General features: G+C 43.2%; 3 protein-coding genes across 6 annotated transcripts in view; 2 read left to right on the top strand and 1 right to left on the bottom strand.

Moving 5' to 3' along the window:
- Positions 1 to 372: 372 nt before the first annotated feature.
- VPS26C (VPS26 endosomal protein sorting factor C) lies at positions 373 to 24,013 on the top strand. The gene is made up of 8 exons (XM_066621175.1): positions 373 to 486; positions 4,972 to 5,115; positions 7,139 to 7,288; positions 8,542 to 8,622; positions 14,743 to 14,817; positions 16,082 to 16,232; positions 17,631 to 17,783; positions 19,156 to 24,013. Exons 1-8 carry the CDS (start codon positions 430 to 432, stop codon positions 19,236 to 19,238), a joined length of 894 nt encoding a protein of 297 aa, XP_066477272.1. The 5' UTR covers positions 373 to 429; the 3' UTR covers positions 19,239 to 24,013.
- On the top strand, positions 9,825 to 10,933 carry LOC136646042 (EPM2A-interacting protein 1-like). The gene is made up of 2 exons (XM_066622591.1): positions 9,825 to 10,035; positions 10,176 to 10,933. Exons 1-2 carry the CDS (start codon positions 9,993 to 9,995, stop codon positions 10,604 to 10,606), a joined length of 474 nt encoding a protein of 157 aa, XP_066478688.1. The 5' UTR covers positions 9,825 to 9,992; the 3' UTR covers positions 10,607 to 10,933.
- The window catches only part of TTC3 (tetratricopeptide repeat domain 3), a 71,930-nt gene continuing 68,965 nt past the window's right edge, over positions 21,098 to 24,062 (bottom strand). For all 4 annotated transcript variants that reach the window (XM_066621170.1, XM_066621171.1, XM_066621172.1 and 1 more), the window contains exon 46: positions 21,098 to 22,610. In XM_066621170.1, coding sequence (XP_066477267.1) covers positions 22,503 to 22,610 — 108 coding nt within the window. In that variant the 3' untranslated portion in view covers positions 21,098 to 22,502. The remainder of the gene's footprint in view (positions 22,611 to 24,062) is intronic.

Below are 24,062 nucleotides of genomic sequence, written 5' to 3'. Positions count from 1 at the left end.
TCCCCGCCGGTGCATGCTGGGAAACGTAGTTTCTTCCTCTCCGGCAGGCTTCGGTGGCGGGGAGGGGCGCGATGTGCACGTCCTCCCCCCCTCAGGCCTCCACTTTCTGAGAATGGGCAGGGGAAAGCTCACGGCGCCGCCTCCTGCGCTGTTGCTAGGCAACCGCGGAGAAGGCGCCGGCTAAAGACGGATTCCTGGAGCCGCCTGCCATTGGGGTGACGTACGCGGAATATCTCGTTTAAAAATAAACGGCGCCTTCAGGCGTCACGTCACTAACCCGGATGTGACCGTTATGGGCACGTCCTGAAAAGGGGCGGGGCGGAAATCGTAGCTCGAATGGCTTTCCCGCCTAGGAAGGACGTAGGCGTGGCCACGTGGCCTCACAGGGTGGGAGGTCACGTGATCCGACTCGGGCGAGGGAGGGGCGCGATGGGGACCGCGCTGGATGTCAAGATCAAGCGGGCGAATAAGGTGTATCACTGCGGGGTGAGTGAGGGTCGCCGCGAGGTGCTGCGCGTGGGGCTCAGGGGGAAGCCAGGCCGCCTGCCGGGTGGGGAGAGCGGGCTGCAGTGCCGGGTCCCGCTGACCGACAGCGCCTGTCTCTTCCTGGGCGCTCCTCTCCCTTCATGGGGGTTGTTTATCGCCACGTGACGCCCCAATCCTGTGCACACCTACCCTGAAGTAAGTCCTGTTACAGTCAATGGGGTTTACTCCCAGGTAGGTGTGGATAGGATGGTGGCCTTCCAGCCCAGGCCTGCGCCTGTCTACTCAGAAGTAAGTCCCATTAGGGTCAGTGAGGCTTACTCATGGGTTAGTGTGGTTAGGGCTGTGGCCTTCCAGCCCAATCATGTGCCTGTCTCCTCAGAAATCCTGTGATAGTCAATGGGGCCTTCTCCCAGGTAAGCCTGGATAGGATTGTGGCCTTACAGCCCAGTCCAGCACCTGTCTACTCAGAAGTAAGACCCATTATAATAAAGGGGGTTACTCCCAGGTATGTGTGTTTAGGATTGTGGCCTTACAGTCCAATCCTATGCATGTCTACTCAGAAGTAACTCCCATTGTGTTCAGTGGGGCTTACTCTCAGGAAAGTATTGCTGTGATTGCGGCCACAGTTGCCTGGAGGAGGTGTATGACATGACTGGATGTACAAGATGCTGGTCTCATGAAGAGCAGGCGAGGCGGTAAAGCTCTCCTGATGGTGCTGGCAAGGATTTCAGGCCATATCCTTTGGGATTCTGGGTCATGATGAGGTTGAACTGCAGCACATGAAGCAGAAACTCTTCTCTCTGACATCAGTATCCAAATCTCCCCCCACCCCATCACAGGGTGGCTTGGAGGAGTGTTGCATTATGTGAGCCCCTGTCTTCATTACATCCAGATGTAGGTTTACTGAGGTCTGGGAAAGCTAGACTAGTGATCTTCGAGTTTGTTTGTGCCATGACCCAAATAAATAAAATGAGAGCACGGATCCCACTGTTGATCCAATCCTCTTCCATGACCCTACCATCTACCCCTGTTGCCACCTATACCGGCCCCATTATGTCCTCCCAGCACTGTTCACTGTAACCAAATATTAGAGAGAGCAGAAAAAGTGACCATGAAGTCTGGCACTAGCAAAACCTTGTTTAGCGCAATTGCTAAGAACCTGAGCAGGATTGGGTCATCTTCTGGTACGAGAAAGCATACACCAAATACCCCCCCTTAACCTGGTGGTGCTCTAGTCAGGTGGTTTTCAAACTTCTTCATTTTCATAAGTTGCCACAACCCTAAGGCTGGAGAACACTAAGCTGGACTATTGGAGCCTGGAGTGTTGCAATGCTGTATATGAAAATATTTGCCATGACATCCTAGTGAGGTTACTGGGTATGCTGTTGGCAACAAATGAAGATGCTCAAACATGCAACAAGTGCACAGCATGGGTAGGACAACTCAGATTGGTGTGTTTGGATATAAATCATTGTGGGGGCGGAAATATTGGGGCTCTTCATAAAATGACTCAATAAACCTTGCTGTGACTAAGAGATGTAGATAAATTTTTGAGACCTGTATTGAAATGTCTTGAAACCTACAAACATCTGCATTAGCAATACTTCCACATCAACCATATAGAGCAGCCATTTTCAACCACTGTGCCATGGCACACTGGTGTGCTGCGGATGGTCTGCAGGTGTGCCTGAGGAGTGTGGGGAAGGTCATTTATTAGTATGGCCATTGGGGGATTGGAGCCCCCAACCAGCAGAATGGTGTGCTGTCGCAAACTTAGGGGGGTTTGGGGTGCTCAGAGTTCTTGGTTCTCAAACCCTAAAGCCCTCAAGGCCCCCTGTTCATTAGTATTGCCACCACCCTGTATGTGCCAGTGCCTCAGTCCATAGACAATGAGACCCTCTAGGTTTAAGTCTATCCCTTGCAGGCACTGAGCTCCTTCTCCAATTAAAGCTTCAGCCCTCAAGTTACTAGACCTCAATGAGCACTTGGTAGCTTGCTGAACGGCTAGGCAGGATTCTGAATCTTTGTCCCCAACAGACAATGAAACAACTAAGTAAAATAGATTTTAGTTTATTAAGTATATAAGATTACATAAGTTACATAAGGCAGCAAATGCTAGAGACATAAACATCTAGGAAACATATCAGCAATAAAATAATAAAGCTAACTGGCTATCTCTGTTAATCCCTCTCTCTCACCTGGGTCAGCTTCTCTTGTAAATCTTTTAGCTCCAGGCTACCTGTGAGGCCAGATGCCCATGTTGGACAGTGGAGTTCCTAGCATGCAGGATGTTGCACCCCAAAACCTCTGTCCAAGAAGGAACCGGACACACCCCTTGGGCACTCATTATTATACTTCTTATGCTAATAGTACTGAGGTGACTTCATAATTATTTAGACCGTCCAATCAGAAACTTTTGAGGACAGAATCTTCTCGAAGTGGGTCTGGTTGCTAGTCCTCCTAGTTCTTACACTCCCAACTGGAGATCCACAGCTGCACTTCATCAGCTTGATAGGGTGCCTTTCTATCTGCAAAGGTGCTACATTCCAATGAGTTATAATTCTTGTTGTCTGTCCTTTCTGGCCAGCAAAGGAGAGATAAAAATCTTTTTGTTTGTTTACTCACATTCTTGCAGCTAGGAACTGCTAGCCACTTCTCTGTTACTGACTTAGTTTGGTTCAGGCTCCATATGCTAACTTAGGCCTAACATGTACATATTCATGACATGTGCCTTGGCAATTCTAGCACCTTGTCAGTGTGCCATAAGATGAAAAAGGTTGGAAATCACTGGTATAGAGAGCTGCAGAAAAGTCTAATAGGCTCCAGTTTGCATTTAAAATGGATTGAGGGCAAAGCACACACTGTGTTGTATCTTTGTTCTTGAAGAAAGGGAATACAGGAAAAAAAATCTAAGAGCTGAACTAGCTTGTAATTAGCTACTCACCTGGTTGCCTGTAGCAAGTGAAACAGACTGAAGTAACTTATGGTCCATAGGTGCTTGTGGTTTGCCAGGTTGCTTGTCAACTGCCTGCTCAATCTTGTTCTCGCAGTCCTAGCAGGCAGCAACAGGGGAAATGAACATTGTGTGAGCCATTGAACATGGCTGCATTGGGTTGTTGATGTAGGCCTGCAATACAAACTGCCACCATGCAAATGCTTTCTGTTGTGGGGATGAAGCTGTGTGGCTTTCTCATTCTTTTCAGCTTTAGGCAGCTCTTAGCTTTCGGAACTAGAGGGGAGACAGGGCAGTTCTTCCTCTGAGACTGGCCTGTTTAATACAGGTAGAGCCTGTTTATCTGTGAATTTTTCATCCATGGATCTGGCTCAACATGGGACACGTATTGAGCCAGACACGGCTCTGCCCGAGCCCTCTGAAGGGGATCAGAACTGTGTTCCGGTCCTCTCCAGAGGGATTTCTTAAGCCTGCAGAAGCAGCGCACATCTGCCTGCTGCCTTTGCAGGCTTCAGAATGGCCTGGAAGGGCGAAAAACGTTGCTTCTGGTTTCCCAAGGGAAATTGGAAGTGGTGTTTTTTTCACATTTTTGGGCCATTCTGAAGCCCTCAGGGGCAGCAGGCGGACGCACGCAGCCTCTGCAGGCTTCAGAAAGCCCTCCGGAGGGGACCAGAGCACAGCTCTGTCCCGTTTGGAGGGAGAAAGGGGCAGGAAATCACAGATTTGATTATCTGTGATTTTTAGTATCAGCGAGGGGTCTGAGAATGGGTCCCTTGTGGATACCAAGGCCCCACCTGTACTCGCACTATAGAGTCTGTGCAGAGTTTTTTCTTTTCAGACTTAAAATCTCATACTGTAAGAATAAGTACAGAGAAGACTTTCTCTCTGCAGTATCTGAGATATGGCAACCAAGATATGGCAGCAAGAAGAGATCCTGAAGTGTGTGTGTGGTATGAAATAATTATTTGTGACGCTTTTTTAGAGTGACTTCTAGCTGAGCAGTCTGGGAACAGAACTTCAAAAAACCTGTTTGGTGTCCTCGGTGCCGTTGTCAAAACACATTATAAATTTTTTACAGGGAATCCCTTGGCACAGTTACGAAAGTTGGAAATAAATCTCCTTAATTATGAATCATGATCTCATTAATACATGGGCTTGCTTTTTTTAGGATCTGTCATTGCAGTGACACAAACCCTGCTAGCAGTGTTTCATTTATAGCACCTTTCATCCTGAAGAATCCCAAAGCATATTACAACAAAGTGATATATAGGAAGAACCTCATGAATGAAATGATAGTGCAGTTAACAAGGACTCTTACTAATTATTTAGCTATATACAAAGTGCATTGCATAATAGGTGGAGTTGGAATAGACAGTGTAAGTGATATATGCTGAAGCCTTCCTCTTCCTATCATTTTTTTTATTGTCTTGGTGTATTATGCTTTTTAGTAATAACCAATTTTGATTGCCACTGAACTCCAAGGAACAGGGGGAGATGCAGTTTGATTCCTTGTGGACTTTTCTTCCTCTTAGGAAGTTCTCACTGGAGTGGTGGTCATAACAAGTAAAGATTCTGTCCAGCACCAGGGAATCTCCCTAACAATGGAAGGATCTGTCAACCTTCAACTCAGTGCTAAAAGTGTTGGTGTGTTTGAAGCCTTCTACAATTCTGTTAAGGTACAAATCATAAACATCTTGGCGATAGAAAGCTTTAAGCCTGTTTATCTACAGCCAGACTACTGAAGGAAAATTTCTGTTATTTGCTTTTTTAATCTGGTAGTTTTGATACCCAGACTAATCACCAGATGGAGTTGTTGATGTCTGCTTTTATGTTTTTCTACTTCTGAAGTGCATCTTTTGAGAAGTAAAGCTTTGAATGTATTTTATTCAGTGGGGCTTCATCCCAGGTATGTAGGTGTAGGACTGCAGCCAGGTGTACTTTTTTCTTTTCAGTTTGGCTTACTGAATTAGGTCAAGTGAACATTCTGATTTGGTTCCCAGTTAGTTTAGGGCAGTAGTTCTCAAACTTCTTTGACTGGCTGTTCCCTTGACATACTGGACCAGTGGCCATGGCTGTATCCCATTAGGGATACAGTCCTGTATATTGTACAGGGTGGCGGGTATTTTGCAAGGATTCTGTGGTTCCTCTGGCTGGTTTTCGCAGTTCCCCAGGGAGCTACGGCTCACTGTTTGGGAATTTCTAGTTTAGGGTGTTAGGGAAATTGTTCTGGAAAAAGGCTCTTATTGCTACCCATCATTAAACATTAAAAACTTCATCTTAATCAGCAAATTGCCAGGTCAGTATAGCTGTAACCAGAGATTTCCAGTGCATTGGAAATTGTAACTTTGCAGGCAATTGCATGTTACTCTAGTTGTTGAGAGAATTTGCAAGAGGGCTATCTCAGGTTATTTTATCTGACAGGGGCTGGCAAGGCAGAATTTTGATGTATGGGTCATAGTAGGTGATTAGAGAGAAGAATGGGGGGCGGGATCTGGAGCTGTGCAGAGAAACATCACCCTACTCCTGATTTCTGTGCTTCTGTTAAGTTCACGGTTTTCTTGCAACCATCAAGTATAGAACTCCTGTCTTAAAATGAGATATTTTCACTGCAACTTGTAGTATGATCCTGGCTGAGCAGTTTTCAAGACCTCTCCCCCACTCCCGGGACTAGAATGGACAGCCTTTTAAAGCAAAGCAGCAGTAAGGTGTGCTGCCAATTAATAAAATGCTTCTCCTTAAAGGAGAAATGCTTAACTTGCTAACTGGCTCAGGATTTTTTTATTGTGTGCTAGCAAATGCAATGTCTGACCAGTCCAAAAGCTGAGGAAGTTGTTACCACAACATTGTGAGTGGCCCTTGAGTATTCTTGGGAACTGAGTAAACATCAACTTCCCAGTTGATATGCAAATACTAGAGTGGGCATTTTATCATTTTCTTTGTGTTAAGCAATTCTTAAATTGTTGAAAAGCAAACATGAAAATATAGCCATGCATAGCAACACTGAATCCATTCAAGGTTCCTTGTTGTGTTTACTGAGGAAGCCATTAGAAAAAACTTTCTCTGGGTGTCTCAGTCGGGCCCATCTCCGGCTTTTTTTGAAGCACTACCCCATGTACCTGTCTGTTCCTGTATACAGAGCTATTGTGCATGCTCAGTGTCTACAAGCCACCAGTGGTTTGCAGTTTGGATATCAGAATAGGTTATGTAAATATTTGAATTCTCGAATACAAATAGAGTTATATGCAGAGCCTACAGAGATATGGGGCAATAGGGGAGAGACACTTGGAATACTGTTTCAGAGTATATTTCACACTTCAGTTCAAAGAGCTTGTTTAAAAAAATCAAACAAAAAGCGAGTGGAGCAGAAAAAATGTTAGGGTTAAAAACTAAAAGTCAGTTGGCTTACAAAAGGATTGTTTATATAGTATCAGTTGAGTGCATAGCAGTTTAGCAGTAATGAGAAGATGGGTCTCTAACTCACAGAGACTCACAGGCTAAAATCAACACAAGAGGGATGAAAAAGGAAGTGGAAGCAAGGATAAATGGGATTGGCTGCTGCTGCTGTTACACTGTGCAGGTGTGCACACTGTCTCCCACAAAAAATTCTCTAATTTCTTGAAGATCACACAGATGTATGTTTTCAGATGCTTAGGAGCAGCTGGATTTCTCTCAAACTTTCTCATGTTTTGTTTTTTGCAGCCTATCCAGCTTATTAATAGTACTGTAGAAATGGTAAAACCTGGAAAACTGCCCAGTGGTAAAACAGAAATTCCTTTTGAGTTTCCACTTCAAGTGAGAGGAAATAAAGTTCTCTATGAAACTTACCATGGAGTTTTTGTCAATATCCAGGTAAGGCTTTCAGTTGGCAAATCTATCCTCTTTGCAGGGAGCATGCAAACATTGCTTTTGATATGGGCTGTAGGCTTAAAAGATCATAAATGTATTAGAAAAGAATGCCTCAGTCTTGATGCCAAACACTGGAAACCGCTCTGTGCAGAAGCAGACATATCACATATGATTTAAGTGGCACTCATGCTCATTCTGTGCTTGGAATTTAAATAACCTAGATTTGATGTCATCAAATTACCTGATTGGAGGAGTAAGGCTCACCTGGCCATTTCATCCCATACCTTTACCTTAACATACAGTTCTGGCTTTCCAATAGTAAGTGCATACCAATCTTAGCAAGAGGCTTGACTATGCCAGATGTGAAGGAGGACCAAATCCACATCAAAACATGGCTGTCTTGTGAATGGTATTGTCAAGCAAAGGAACAAAGGCTACCTACCATGTCCCAGCAGCTTTTAGGTTGCTGTGAACCAGCACAGAAGCTGTCCAGAAATAGAGAAAAGCAGGCCATCACAGCATATAACCTTTAATGCAAGAATATAAGAAGAAAACATTGTTTGACATTTTCTTGATATTGAACTGAAACACCACTTTTAACTGTTTCAAGCCTCGACCTTGCTAGTTCTAAGCACTTAAGTTCCACTGCATATGTTTAGCGCTCTTCTGTTAATGGGGTGTATGAGTGCTTAAATGTGTCCGAAAAGTGCTGGTTGCAGAAACATCGCCCAAAAGATTTCTCTCAATTGGCAAGCCATTAAAATTAAAATTGATTGAACTACAGATATTGTAAACACACTGAATCTTGTGCGTATGACTGCTGTAAACTACAAGTGTTTACAATGCACGTTGCGAATAGACATCATGAGTCCCATGATGACATAAAACAAATGTAAAACATGTAAAAAGTACATTAATACATCAGTGTGGTCAGACTTTCAACTTGAGAGCTCCTGGACCTTCAACAATTGTGCAGAAGAGGGAATTTCAGCAGGTGTAGCTTGTTGGTGTCTCTTGGATAACAAGCTGTGTCTGCTGAAATTCCCTCCTCTACACAATTGTTAAAACTTCAGGAGCTCTCAAGTTGAAAGGCTGGCCACCCCTATTTTGCGTGAGCTGTGATGGGTCTTCAGAAAGATCTGGTTCTTGTGTAGAATGCCTTATTGGCACAGTAGGAACTGCACTGTAGGTATGCCTTAGAAGTATGCACTCTTTTCCTGTTTGAAAATAGAAGAAAATGTCTTTCTTTTGCATAGTATACACTTCGATGTGACATGCGGCGTTCTCTCCTGGCCAAGGATTTGACGAAGACGTGCGAATTTATTGTCCATTCACCAGTAAGTTGGTTCATGAGAGGTTTGAGTATCTCTCTCAGATTTGTGTGTCTGCATATTTACTTGGTACTGTTTGGGCAGTTCTGAGAATACTGCTTAACCCATTTTTGCCTAGCTCACAGGTGTGCACATGTGATCCCTGTTGTGTATATGCAGTGTTGGGCAGAAACGACCTATATACATGTAATACCCTAGAGCAGGGGTGCCCAAATCCCGGCCCGCGGGCCACTTGCGACCCACGGTGGGTCCCCATCTGGCCCCCAAGTGGGTCATATGCCTCCAATGGGCACATGGCCCGTGGAAGAATCACCGTGGTCTGCGCTGACCCAGCGTGCGAGCTCCCAGTGTGTCTTTCCCTTGCTGCCAGCAGCGAGGGAAAGACCAGCCCAGCATCTGCGCAGGGCCTTTTATAGCCTTAAAGTAACGTGAGACTTGCAGCTCTCGCGTTACCTTATTGCTGAAAGCCCTTGTGTGCCCACATGCTGGGCTAGTCTTTCCCTGCCAGGCTCCCGGGCAACACGCAGAGCCTGAAGCAGCAGGGAGAGACAGAGCACCTGTGTCGGCACCTCCACGATGGAGGTTGGGCGGATGTGCAAGCAGGCAAGCAGATGCATCGCCAGCAAAGCACAAGCGAGAGTGGGCGAGCGAAGCTGCCGCCGCACAGCAATAGCAGGTACCGTGGAGAGCGGGCGAGAGACTGCTCCGCCACCACTGCATGGCAGCAGCAGGTACCTGGGAGAGTGGGCAAGAGACTGCTCCACCGCCACTGCACAGCAGCAGCAGCACGTGCCAGGGAGAGCTGGCGAGCACCACCACAGAAGCAACAGCAGCAGCCACCACCCTCACCTACAGAGCTCCCTCCCTAAATAACTTTGGTGCGAAGCAAAGAGTAAGTCTCTATTTAAAAAAACTTCATTCCTTTTTTACTGCTGCCTGCAAGCTTCCCGGCCAAAATATGTGCTTGCTCCGTTGTGGAATTTTTCCTGTGGTTCCCCTCCTCTGCCCCCCCTTTCTTGGGTAAAAAGATGCACACCTGCCCTGCTTTGTTCTGCCTCTGATTTTTAAAATGCTTGCTCTCTTGCTGTGGCCATGTGCGGTGGGCAACACCCCACTCTGGTGTTTTCCATTTCGTCCCTCAGATATATCTGCTTTTATAATTTTTTTTAAATTCTCCTCTTCCTTTTGGGGTGGGGTTTGGTGCAGCAAAATGTGTATTTAGCTCCACTATTTTGTCACTGATATTTCCATGTGTTCCTTGACTTTTTTGTTTTTTCTTCCTTGCCAAAAGGTGTGTGCTTCAGGGCACATCCTGCCTGTTTCTGAACCAGTTATATCTGTGGGGGAATCCTGCCTCAGAGTCTGCTTATGTCTCCATGTATTTTGGGCTTTGTCTGTATGCTTTTTCCTGGCCAAGAGGTAGGTTCTTGTGGTGTGTGTGTGTGTGTGTGTGTGTGTGAGAGAGAGAGAGAGAGAGAGAGAGAGAGAGAGAGTGAGAAAGAGAAAGCACACACACATCAGTGACATTACTAATACTATTGTCTCATTACTTCCCTCAGGTATGGATAGAAAGAGGAGAAAAGTGGACAATGAGGGCCGTCTTTTCAACCCAGAATGGGGCACCAAGTACTTTTTCACGCACTGCAATGAGAAAGCCCTGTACCTTATCTGCAAAGAGAACGTTGCTGTTCTCAAGGAATACAATCTGCGCCGCCACTATGAGACCAAGCGTGAGAGGACATACTCGCAGTACATAGGAGCACAGCGTTCTGAGAAACTAGAGCAACTCAAACGAAATTTGGAGTCACAGCGTGCTGTGTTCGCGCACAGGAGAACAGAGAATGAAGCTGTGACCAAGGCCAGTTACAAGGTGACATGCAGATTGTCTAGAAGAGGAAAGTCGTTCACAGATGCAGAACTAATCAAAGGCTGTGCAATGGATACGGTGGAAGAGATAACCCCAGTTATGAAAGTGTTTTCAACATGGTGACTCTGTCACGAAGTACTAACCCGAAGATTAGAAGATATTGGAAACAACATTGTCCATCAAACTGTAGACAAGGCACGCCAGTTTCAGGTATACTCTCTGGCTCTTGACGAGTCTACAGGTGTGTGTGACACCTCACAGCTTCTGGTGTTCTTCCGTGGTGTCAACAGCAAATTTAATGTGACTTAAGAATTGGCATCAGTGCACAGCATGCATGGCACAACAACTGGGGAAGACATCTTCAAAGAATTAGAAAAGTCTTTATTAGAATACAAAACTGGACTGGAGTAAGCTGAAATGTGTGACAATTGATGGAGGGAAGAACATGTATGGGGTGAAGAAAGGGTTGGTTGGACAAATAACAAGAGTGGAGAGTAGTGGACTATCAAAGCCCATGTTTCTGCATTGTGTCATCCATCAGCAAGTACTGTGTGTAAAATATGTGGACATGACTTGTGTTCTGAAACCTGCAGTAGATACTATCAATTACATAAGATCTCATGGACTGATTCGTCATCAATTTTGTGAGTTCCTGAAGGAGACTGATTCAGAGATCATAGACTTGCCCTTCTATACAGCAGTCAGATGGCTCAGTTGCGGGAAGGTCCTCTCGTACTTTTTCCAGCTCAGAGAGGAAATAAAATTATTTCTGCTACAGAAGAATCACCATGTACCAGTCCTATATAACACTGACTGGCTTATGAGACTGGCTTTTTTTGTTGATTTGATATCCCACGTGAACCAACTCAATATCAGTATGCAAAGAGAATACAATCTAATCAGTGATGTCTTCTCACTTGTGAAGACATTCAGGTCCAGATTGCTGCTCCTTGGAAGGAATGTACAGCACCAGAACTTGGAGCACTTACCCACCTGTGCAAAATTGTGTGCTGAGAGTGGAGCAGCATTTCCATCACCATTTGCTGCAGAAAAAGTCAGGGAGCTGCACAAACAATTCACAGAACGCTTCTCTGACCTGGATGCTCACGCAGAGGAAATAAAAATGTTTCAGAATCCCTTTGACTGTGATGTGGACAGACTGCCAGGTCAGTTCCAAATAGAAATAATTGAATTTCATTCAAATGATCTGCTGAGAGCAAGGCACAAGGAAGGAGACCTGGCACAATTCTATAAATCTCTGCAGCCTGAGAAATTCCCAAATTTGAAAGAATTTACTCATGGATCTCTCTCTATTTTTGGGACAACATACCTCTGCGAGCAGACATTTTCAAGAATGAAATATGTAAAATCAAAATACAGGTGCACATTAACTAATGAGCATTTGAAGTCATTACTGATCATTGGCTCCTCCAAACTAGTACCAGATTACAATGAACTATTGAGATCAAGACAACAGCTCCACCACTCTCATTGAAAGTTCATAGTGCTCAAAGTTCATAGTTTATATTGCTCAATGTTCTTAGTTCATAGTGCTCAAAGTTCATAGTTCTCATGTGTTTTACCTATATTATACTTCTCATGTGTATTTGTATTATAAAGTTCAGTAAAATTTATTTGTTCATATAAGTTTCATCTGTAATATATTCATTTATGTAAATTTATTCAAATTTGAAATGCAAATTAATTGGTTTTTTTCTTTGGCCCCCAACACAGTGTCAAAGAGATGATGCGGCTCTCCTGCCAAAATGTTTGAGCACCCCTGCCCTAAAGAAGCATATAATTGAGGTCCTATTTTATGGGAAACTCAGTCTCTGGAAGATCTAATATCCTCTTAAAACATCATTTTTTTTCAATATATATAGTTGCAGTCAACAGTACAACCCTCCCCCTGTATCCAGGAAGGTTCCATTCCAGAACCCCACTGTGGTTAAATGAAACTGTGGATATGAATGACCACTCGCCCCCACCCTCTGGAGCCAAGGGGAGCTTGCCTCGCCTCCAGAGGGTCCTCTGAGCCTGGCAGAGGTCGCGGAAGATGTCCGCAGCCTCTGTCACGCTTAGACTGAGTCACAGTGGAAAAGCGCTATTTCCGGTTTCTCAGTGAAACCAGAAGTGATGTTTTTAATGCCTTATAAGGAGAGAAAACAGAAGTAGCATTTTTTACACTGTCAGGTTCAGTCTGAGCCTGGCAAAGGCCATGGATGGATGTCTGGCCTCTGCTGGGCTCAGAGGACCCTCCAGAGGCGAGGGGACAGGACCAGAGGCACATGGGGGATGCATGGGGCCCCCTGTGGGTCCGATAAGTGAATCCACTTATCCGCAGATAAGTGAATCCATGGATATGGGGGCCCCCTTAACTTGTATGTGAGGAATTGCCAGGAAGTAGTAATTAAATAGCTGGGGTTCATCGACTTTCATTAGGAGTGTCTTGGTCAGTCGGAAGGATGCAAAGACCTATGAGACAAATTATTTGAGCCCAAAGGGACTCGACTAATTTTTTCCCCTGAACAATGCTGCATTTGTGGCAAACCGCTTTTGAAAATGAAGGGTGTGATGAATGCCCGTCTCCTCCCCTCATTTTTGCCTATTTTTACTTATTTTTGAACACATCTAATTCTCCCAGAAGTTCTATGCTGACTTGGCAGCCTAAAAAGCTGTCGTGGCATGTTCTTGGCTTTTTAAAAATTTTAAACATCATTATCCCACAACTATGTGATTTTTGTGAATTGGAGGTCCTTTTTGACTAGAGCAGCCAAGTCTTGCACTGAGATGGTCATGCACCTACTGACTGGCCAAATGTATCCGTCTAGGTAAAGGGCTTGGCTAGGTGGACTCCAATCAGCTAACCTAATGACATCATCAAACCTATGTTCAGTGCATAGTATGTTTGCACAGGGATCCTTGCTTGTTCTGCCATGATATCTAAGTGTTAGTTCCTGGCAACCTCACTCCAGGACATCTCCAGGAAGTGCAGGGGCCAGAATTCCTAGGACAATCTTTGTAGCTAGCAATAGGGACTGTATTTCTAGCTTGATGCATTTGGGGAATTTCCCCCCCACTCCAAACCATCCTGCAAGCCTTACTGGTTTTGTTGGGGATTTTTGTGTGCTTTGCTCAACAAGTAGCCTCCCAGCACCTCATGTCAGCAAGTTTTTAAGTTCAGGCATTTTTTATTACTTTACTTGTCCTTTTTACCCCCTTCCCCATTTGTTCCTTTTCTTTTGGAAATTTAATAATTTAATAACATTTAGACACCATGCCTGCCTAGGTAAATCAGTAGTTTGTTATGTCTGATAGCTTGTGGGTGCTATTGTGGTCTCGATTTTTTAAATAAGAACCCCAGGGGTTCAATACTGTCTTGGGAGAGGGTTTTTTCCTGGATGCCCCTCTTCTGCCTGGTGTCTTTAGCTTAGAATATTCTGGCTAGTACTTCTTGCTTCTCTTCTAGTCCTGACAAACTGTATCAAAGACAAGCTAATGTTACTTTATGGTTTAAAGCCCTTGCTTGAGTCAAAACCTGTATCCTGTATTAAAGCAATTGAGTGTGCAATCCTGAATGTGCCTTGGGCCACTGCAAATCCCTTGCATCAGCCCAGGAAGGTCGCAAATGTGCCATGAAGCACATTTGCACCTCCTCGGCAGTCAGCTGGGCCAGCGCAAGGATGCGCGCTGGCCTGCAGAGCCTGCATCCAGTCTTCATGCCAACTTGGGGAGGGGGAGTTGTGTTGGCAGAGCTTGGCCAATGCAGGGGTCTGGGGTGGTGGGAAGGAGATGAGAGAGAGGCGTTCTGGGGCAGCGGGAGAGCGCGGGTGGTCCTGGGGTGGGCAGGAGGCAGGGCTGGGACCTGGCTGTTATGCTGATTCCCAACCCCGTTCCCCAAGCAGCATGGAGTGGCTGCAAGGTGCTCTGCTCTCCTCAGACTTATGCCACCTCCAGAGGTGGCGCAAGCCTGAGGAGACTCATTGGGGCTGTGGTGGCTTACCTAGGAGTAAGAGGAAGACTTCCCTCTTGCCCCCAGCTAAGTCACTTCAGGCCCTAATCTTGCGCTGGATTAAAGTCCTGTTAAAGTACATATCTAGTGGTAGAAGTTGTTTGTTCATCATGACTTTTTTCTTCCAAGATTTCCATCTAATTAAGATTTGGAATAGTTTCCTTGATTCTTAATACAGAAGTCAAATTAAGAAAGGCTGTAATTGATTGGAATTTGAGACTTACAGACCTGCACTTTTTACTTGCAGCCTCAGAAAGGTAAACCAACCCCAAGCCCAGTAGACTTTACTATTACGCCTGAAACTCTACAGAATGTCAAAGAGGTAAGTTGAAACAAAACATATGTATTTGATGGGTTCAGGGCATTGGAAATCTGAGTAGGTAATTTAGGATGGAATCTTCATTTAGCCATGTTGGGAGACCTGTAGCCAGAGTTTGGATTAAAATGATTATACAGATCTGGGAGGTCTTAGGACTACTGTCCTTTTATTTAAGCTTTTTAAAAGCAATACTGTATAGAGCAGTGGTTCTCAAACTTCTTGGCACTGGGACCCACTTTTTAGAATGACAATCTGTCAGAAACCACCAGAAGTGTTGTCATTAACCTGGAAGCGATGTCATGGTCATAAGTGACATCATCAAGCAGGAAATTTTTTAATGCCCCGTACAACAAAATCAAATTAATTTAATTAGTAAATTGAGAATTTACAATATAAGTTTAAAAATTTATTAAAATAAAGAACCCTCCTAAACCTCCCATGCAGCTGCTCATCTGTTTAAAAAGTTTCCCAAACATCCCAAAGGCTGCAATTCTATCCACACTTACCAGGGAGTAAGCCTCATTGACTATGTTTGTTGAAAGCATATACATTGTAGTCTGTTAAAAGTACAGAGCTGTAACGAATGCAATTGCATACCATGGTAGCATCAAGGGGGTCCCCATATCCATGGATTCAGTTATCAGCAGGTTGGGCCCCCCAGCACGTGAACCCCTGCGTGCACCCATTCCAGAGGGGAGTCTAAGCTCAGCAGAGGCTGGGAACATCCATCCCTGGTTTCTGCTGGGCTCAGACCGAGCTATACAGCTCAAAAAACGCAACTTCTGGTTTCACAGTTTCCTTCCAGGGCTTCCCCGGATCTCCCAAAGCCTTTTAAGGCATGAAAAACCTCACTTCTGGTTTTTCTGTGAAACAGGGTGTTGCATTTTTTGAGCTGTACAGCTCAGTCTGAGCCTGGCTTGTCAGGAATATTTTGTTGTCTGAATAGGGCAAGGCCTTGATGTCTGGGCCTTTAAATGTAAGCCCATGTAAATGAATGTATGTATCTCTCTGTACCCATGTGACTCCATGTAACCAATGAAAAATATGTAAAAATGCCGAGTCACAGTGACTAAGTACCTGCAATGTAAGTGAATGGGAAAGTGTGGCTGGGAGCTGATGCAATCAGTCATGAGGTACCCATCTGAAATTGGCTCACAACCCACCTAGTGGGTCCTGACTGATAGTTTGAGAAGCACTAGTATAGAGAATTGGGAGTCTTTTTTTCAGTGTTTAACCACAGCTTCTCCCTACTTCATTTTGCATTTAGAGGGCATCACTCCCCAAATTTCTCATCAGAGGCCATCTCAATTCAACAAACTGCATCATAACACAGCCACTAACCGGGGAGCTGGTGGTTTTGAACTCGGAAGCTGCAATTAAGAGCGTTGAACTCCAGTTAGTACGAGTGGAGACCTGTGGTAGGTATTTATGCAGCTTATCTTTGGCATCATTGCTAAGTTTGTTCTACTTGTCAAGGAAAAACCAGAGTAACTTCTTAAGTGGTTAGAATTGTGTTGTGTACATTTGTGGGCTTTCTGGCCACTTTGCTCAGTAATTTCCGGGGCAGGGGGGGATGCTTCAGATGGAGTTCCAAGCTAACTTGGTGAGAGTAATTTAAATCAGGGTTTCTCAAACTGGTCTTGACCCACTTGATGAAGCTGCAACTGACAAGATGATAGCAGACTAGGAAATGCATTGAGCCCCTATGGAAAGTGAAACTGAACCACACTACGCATATTTCTCATGAGTAGACAAATGTGCCACACTACGCATATTGCTCACCAGTGGACAAATGTGCCTTAGTCCTTAGCAGGCTGAGAGGAATCCCAGTGTCACCAGAATAGCCCTGATCCAATGAATGCAACTCTCAAAAATATCCAAGAAGAAAGTCCATCCCTCCAAACTGATGAATGTACTGAGGCTATGGAAGCAAAACTAAGTTATACTTAGTTTTCTCAGTTATACTAAGTATACTAGTATACTTAGTAATAGTATACTTAGTTATACTAAGTTATACTGTTTTCTTGCAAGTAAGCAAATGTGCCTTGGCTAAGGTTTAAGCTTGTCATCTCTACAGCAGCTATTTTCAACCACTGTGTCATGGCACACTAGTGTGCTGCGAGTGTTCCATAGGTGTGCCGCAGGAATTTGGGGGAAGATCACTTATTAGTAGGGCCAATGGGGATGTGAGCCCCCACTGGCAGCATGGTGTGCTTTGTCAGTTGTCAAAAACCTGATGGTGTGCCTTGACAATTTTAGTGCCTTGTCAATGTGCCATGAGATGAAAGGTTGAAAATCACTGATCTACAGAATCATGAGTGCCAATTTTTTAAATAGAAAATCATGAGGTGGGAAGCATGTTTTTATACCTTCCAAAGCTGCTTCTTTTCTCATATATTCATCCTGATCCTGGGATAAAGAAAATGTATATATTTTACTAAGAAAAGAGGCCACATCTTTAACCACAATTAAAATCTCAATCTCGACAGTGTCTCGCAGAACACAGCGGGACCATTTAAAGAGGATAGAAGAGGTTCATACTGCTTGTTGGAATTGCTGACCCTGACTGTACTTATTTATAGTATGCTTTGCTGTTGTATGTTTTTCTGAAACAATTTGTAAGGTACCTTGGGTGTTTTGCCTTGGCAAGGGAAAGGTGGGTTAAATGTGTTAATATATTGATAATATACTAGTTTGTTACATTCATTTCTATTTGGAAGTAGTTGTTGTTCAGAAATGTTCTAATAGGAAGCAGCAAACATTGCACTGGCATACATTGTAACTTCAGTACCACTTTTTATTCCACTTTTACAAAGGGTGTGCTGAAGGTTATGCCAGAGATGCCACTGAGATTCAGAATATTCAGATTGCTGATGGAGATGTTTGCAGAAATCTTCCTATTCCAATCTACATGGTATTCCCCAGACTATTCACCTGTCCTACGCTGGAGACTACAAACTTCAAAGTTGGTAAGGAGGAATCTATGTTGCTTTGCTAGGAACAAATAGTTCAAAACAAAGGGTTCAATTTATTTAGCTTGTTAGTTGCTAACTATTTTTCAAGGATCTAGAACAGCTGTTTTCAACCACTGTGCTGTGGGCACACTGGTGTGCCATGAGTGGTCCACAGGTGTGCCACAGGGATTTGGGAAAAGGTCATTTATTAATAGGGCCAATGGGGGATGTGAGCCCCCCCACTGGCAGTGTGGTGTGTCTTATCAATTGTCAAAAATCTGATGGTGTGCCTTCACAATTTCAGTGACTTGCCCGTGTGTGCCATGAGATGAAAAAGATTGAAAATCACTGATCTAGAAAGTAATTGGTAGCAAGTCACCTTGCTGCATTCAGTGTTCCAATAAAGCTAAAGCAACAGTGAATCTCTCAAGGGAGTTTCAGAGAGCTACCACCAAAAGAATGAAGTCTTCTAAAAATTTTGGCTTCCTAAACTCACAGTAGTGATGTGCCCCCCCCCCCTTTTGCAAGTAGGAGAGACTACTAGGCATATAAGTAATGTATCTTGCCAGGTTGTTTGGAATAATTTAGAACATGATCTCTACTTTGACATGAATTATCTTGTGCTTTGCTATGCTAGCAAGCAATATCTAGATGTGCCCCATTTGCTAATCCTACTACTGCCAAGGTCTGTCCTGGATGTTTGCTGATGGGTAATAGGAGAGACCTTGAGGCATTTCCCAGCCACTTTCGTATGGTGTGATCCTTCCTAATTAACTGCAAACTTCCCTAAAGAGGAGAGAACCAACTAGGGTCTCATATGACTATTTCAGTCATATGGGTGTGATAAAGTAAGTTGAGCAGTCCCCAAGGCTGCATAGCCAAAGAGGAGGGGCACTTCTATCCTGCCAGTGCTTGAAGAGATGGGTTTACTGACATGCCATTTTTCTCTGTAAATCACTTTATGAACTTTCTGTTGAAAAGCAGTATATAAATACTGTTATAATCGTAATAAAAATGCCATTATCCAGGACCAAAACGTGGAGGCAGGCTTGATATCTCGCATAGACAAGACAACAAATTGAAGATCTAGTCATGGACCCTAAGGAATGGTATTGATCCCTGTTGCTGTGCAGTTAGGTGACCATGGTAGCATATTTGCCCTTCCTCTGTGAATCCTAGGAAGGGGTGTTTTATATTATCCCTCTTCATCCTTTCAGCAATCTGGTGCAGTAGGTTAGGTTGGAGGGTACAGACTGAGTTTCTCCAGATCTTCCTGCTCATAGTCTGACACTCTCAACCACTCTACCATGCTGACTTGGTTTGAAAGATTCTTATTGCTGGAGCCCTTGACACACAACTGGTAATTTACTATGTGCTTTGCTTCTAGAATTTGAAGTCAACATTGTTGTACTCTTGCAAGATGATCACCTCATCACAGAGAATTTTCCACTGAAACTCTGCAGGATGTGATTAATTAGAACTGTTTGAGGACTATCCATGGAACCAGATGCTTCCCATCAGTGGGAGTCCAGTGTACTGTGGCACTGAAGAGATTAAGAAATACGATCACTACCTTCTGCTGTATATTCAAATCCTGTGGCAGTAAAACTAAGACCTTTTGAATGGTGATCAGATATTGTAAACTGAAACTATAATCTCATGAGGTCAGTATCCAGTGAAAATCAAATTAAATCTCTTCTTACTGATATGGATCAGATGATGTGGAAGAGCTGGCTCTGCTTTTGCCAAGACACAGTGGTGACCAGACATCTTGCTATAAGATGCATATATATATATTGGCATAGTAGGATGCCCTAACTATCAAAGAAGTGCTTGTTTAGCAATATGGCATTTGGACCAAAAGCCCTTTTCCATCCATGATCTTGTGCTACAGAAGACTATTGGTTTTGCAGGTGTTGATAAGTCTTATCTAAAAGCAACAGTCCTACTTCTAACAACTAAAGTGGTAAGAATGGCTTTTGAAAAATTAAATGGTGTAGAAAAGTAAAAAACCTTAATTTGAATATTTGACAATAACTTCCTTTGGAGAATATTTTGACATGTCCATCATAAGAACATAAGAACAGCCACACTGGATCAGGCCACAGGCCCATCTAGTCCAGCTTCCTGTATCTCACAGCAGCCCACCAAATGCCCCAGGGAGCACACCAGATAACAAGAGACCTCATCCTGGTGCCCTCCCCTGCATCTGGCATTCTGACATAACCCATTTCTAAAATCAGGAAGTTCCGCATACACATCATGGCTTGTACCCCATAATGGATTTTTCCTCCAGAAACTTGTCCAATCCCTTTTTAAAGGTGTCTAGGCTAGACACCAGCACCACATCCTGTGGCAAGGAGTTCCACAGACCAACCACACGCTGAGTAAAGAAATATTTTCTTCTGTCTGTCCTAACCCACCCAACACTCAATTTTAGTGGATGTCCCCTGGTTCTGGTATTATGTGAGAGTGTAAAGAGCATCTCCCTATCCACTCTGTCCATTCCCTGCATAATTTTGTATGTCTCAATCATGTCCCCCCTCAGGCGTCTCTTTTCTAGGCTGAAGAGGCCCAAACGCCGTAGCCTTTCCTCATAAGGAAGGTGCCCCAGCCCCGCAATCATCTTAGTCGCTCTTTTGCACCTTTTCCATTTCCACTATGTCTTTTTTGAGATGCGGCGACCAGAACTGGACACAATACTCCAGGTGTGGCCTTAGCATAGATTTGTACAACGGCATTATAATACTAGCCGTTTTGTTCTCAATACCCTTTAACTTTACATACCCATCACTTTAACATAAAATTAATAATGAGTAGATAACAAATGAACCTTCTATGGTGGTGTTTTTTTTTGGGGGGGGGGGGAATATACTTGGTTTACTGTATCTGAAGAAGTGTGCCTGACAACTAAGTTTCTGGAGGTGTTTAATCAAAATATAAATGATGGCTGTTTTGTTTTTCCAGAACAAAACATCTCTCTTGACTGAAAAGGTCTCAAGTGCCTTGTGTCAATGTCACTTAGAAATTATGTCCTAAAAGGGAAAGATCTTTCACTTGCTGCCCTCCTAAGGCACAAAGGCATAAAAGAAAAATAAGAGTCATGATCCATAGCCACCTCTGCCTCTCCTCCTTCCCACTCTTACACCTGTGATGCAACAGAGCTCTAAAAAACTCAAGGATTTTAAAGGGGTTTCAGACCTGGTGACAGCCGCCCCAGGCGCCCACAGCAGGTGCCATATACTGACAGTGGTCCTGCTCACCACAAACATGAGTTAGTAAAAGCTTTGAAGAATTGGCATGTATAAAAAAATTCAGAAGACAGTTGGTACCATGTACAATTTATTTGCTCATAATATGTAAATTGGCAGTAGAATACATAAGTAAATTACAGAAGTTTTTATTGAAGTGTTAGTAGCTGGTAGATAATTTGATAATATGCAAAGAGCAGCATAAGTCCAGACAGCAGGCTGCTTAATAGAACTGCATCCTAACTAGCCCTAACAGAAGTGCTAGTTAGGGTGCCATCCATTAGTTCTACAGTTATTAAACTCTTGGCAAGAGTAGAAATTATGAAAGGTCAATAATAGTATTGGGATTCCAATGAACCAGTCACATACATCTTTTGCTGCCACCAAAACAGAAGAAAACAAGGCTTTTGTGTCTTAAGAGCCCTCTGCAGTCCCATGGTGGACTGGATTAATCGGTTTAATTTAGGAAGATCATGACAGTCATATCTGTAATCTGAAATGCTAAAAACATGATCTTTAAAATAGTAGTCACTGGATTGTTTCCCAAGGATAACAAGCAGAAGCTTAGTCAAGTGAATTTCCTTGCCCTACGAACTGCATTGTTCTCCCAAATCTGCTCTGGAGGGTCATGGGGACAAGACTATGGGCCACAGAGGTCTACAAGAAGTGCTTTCTATTTGTGGAAGTTTTGATACAGGAACTATGATTTCAGAGTGACAACTTAAAAAACTTAACTAGCTGAAACAGGATTTAAAAAAAACTTGTATATATTGAAGGGAACAAGAACCAACTTGCTGTGGGAGTTTTAATGCACTGTCAGTGCAAGCACTCTGACAGCATGGGTTGAATAAAAAATGCACTTCCAGTTAGGTGTCTTTGCAGATCAAGCATTTATGGCTAATCTCCTTTGGTTCACAGTTCTTTGGATCCAGCACTATATGTCAGTTGGAATTTCCCAGCTGTTCTGCATTCATGTAATATCTGAATGTCATTTATCACAGGGTATAGGAACCAGAGTCCCAATTTATCAAACAGTATTGACACCTGTGCCTATGTAGCTTGTCCAGGATCCTAATTCATAAGCAACACTAAGTTGTGTTCACAGAAATCAAGAGTAGATTTGTCATAATTAAAACATTTAATACAACTTTTTAATACAAGAAAATAACATCTATTAGATAAACTTTGAAGTTTGCTACCAGTTTTGCTGGGATGCAACCAAGATTACTTATGTAACATACTAGCAGCTTTCAAATTTTTTTCCTGCTAGTGTTATGATTTATAGACATAAGGGGTGAAGAAGAATGGCAGACTGTAGTATTTGCAAGATATTGTCTCCTTTTCATGAGCCCTGAAGGGATTATTACAGCCTCTTATATGCAATACTCCATAAGCAGAACAAGCAAGCTACAAACATTTCATTCGCATGGTTCTAAGTAATTTGAATTGTGTACTCCTGCTAATTTATATTTTATAACAAAATTTAAGTATCTCTGTGTCGTCCAGAAAGCTCAGGGTAATCTTCAGGCAGCAGAACGTGACGACGACATGTTGGGCATGTACTGTGCTCCTTAATCCATGGTCCAATACACTATGTAAAACAGGAGAAGTTCAGAAAACTTTTGATAAAAACATTGCAGCTATGAGAGTGTCACAGTATTATCCTTTAATCCATTTTTGCTCGGCCCACAGGAATATACATTTGGTCCCTGTTGTGTATATGCAACATTGGGCAGATATGGCTTAAATCACATTTCCATCCAAAGCAAATGTTAGTGTCATCTCATGGAAGACCAACATGCAGCAGTACTTTTACCATAGTGTTGATTTTTCACAGTTTGCAAAAAATAAACTCTCACTGCTACGGGAAGTTCCAAACTCAAACTATTTTCAAATAGTAAATGTATAACTTTGAAAAGCTAAGAGATTAGGTAGTAGCATGGTCAACTGATTAAAGGACCTTATGTTGACCATTTATTTTAACAAATTAAAATGTACATATTAAGTGTGCACATTACCAGTCTTTGGTATTATATGAGATGTCAACGACTTGCACTGTGAGTCAGTGAAACCTACCACATTAGAAAATAATGAAGGCAATTCCTTTTCCATGTCCTATTAGTTATATCCCAGAACCAACAATAACTGCAAAACAAACCAATGTGCTCCAAATTTGGAATCCTGTCATTTAAAAGTTGTATGTACCATTTCTAATAATGGTAGATGTGGTTGAATTTTAAGTCAAAATTGTAGGGCTATAACTGTCAGTATAGCCCTACAAGTAGTAGTCAATACAAGTGTGTTTAATAACAGTTTTAGGAAGAGTACAATTTCTAAAACAGGTGCAGGGCCGAAGCTTTTCAGGAAGTCTTACTCTCCATCAACCACGATAAGCAGGGGTTGGTTTTGGTACTTCATGGCCAGTTCACAGCCATGACTGGATCCATGTGGGGTGCAAAAAGGAAGTGGGATGATATCATGGCTGTTACACACATGTCCACTCAGCTACACTAATGACTACACCAAGTATGGTGGCTTAAAAAGGTACTGCTTCAATCATAGGAAATTGATGCCTGTTTGCTGTGCAAATTTTACATCCACCAGGTAATCATAGCAATGACTGAGGATTGCTTAATGCTGCATTGCCTTAAGGTGATTTTGCCACTTTGAATTTGCTAGGAAAGCTTGATTGTTTACTAGTATTTACATGTTCCAAGATTAGGACCGATAACTAAACTAAACTAAAAACTAAACTAAAACTAAACTAAAAAGCAAGTTTCAAGGTAAGCCTTGCTTGGCCTGGAGGGTCCACACTGATTTAAGTTGAAATGGCAAGTAAGATTTTGATTTCTACAATGAAATGTAAGATTTTTGCCCAAATCCTAAAAGCAATTGCCATTTTTTACAATCTTAGAAATGCTTACTAGTGTGTAAGTGGGACTCATTTCTAAGAAAACATACAATAAATTGTGCTGCATGGGTCATTTCATACAATGTAAACCTTGTAAGCTGCTTTCTGAGGTTTTAATCTAAGGGGGGTGTA

Source organism: Tiliqua scincoides, chromosome 3 (assembly GCF_035046505.1).
Source record: "Tiliqua scincoides isolate rTilSci1 chromosome 3, rTilSci1.hap2, whole genome shotgun sequence".
In the NCBI taxonomy this organism is placed as follows: Eukaryota; Metazoa; Chordata; class Lepidosauria; order Squamata; family Scincidae; genus Tiliqua; species Tiliqua scincoides.
The sequence above is the reverse complement of the archived record's forward strand: the minus strand, read 5'-3'. Positions and strand labels throughout refer to the sequence as shown.

Coding starts and splice junctions, on each gene's coding strand:
- LOC136646042 (XM_066622591.1), top strand. CDS start 9,993: ATGTATTTTGGGCTTTGTCTGTATGCTTTTTCCTGGCCAAGAG. Junction 10,036..10,175: donor TGCTTTTTCCTGGCCAAGAG/GTAGGTTCTTGT, acceptor TACTTCCCTCAG/GTATGGATAGAAAGAGGAGA.
- VPS26C (XM_066621175.1), top strand. CDS start 430: ATGGGGACCGCGCTGGATGTCAAGATCAAGCGGGCGAATAAGGTGTAT. Junction 7,289..8,541: donor GAGTTTTTGTCAATATCCAG/GTAAGGCTTTCA, acceptor TCTTTTGCATAG/TATACACTTCGATGTGACAT. Junction 17,784..19,155: donor GACTACAAACTTCAAAGTTG/GTAAGGAGGAAT, acceptor CTTTGCTTCTAG/AATTTGAAGTCAACATTGTT.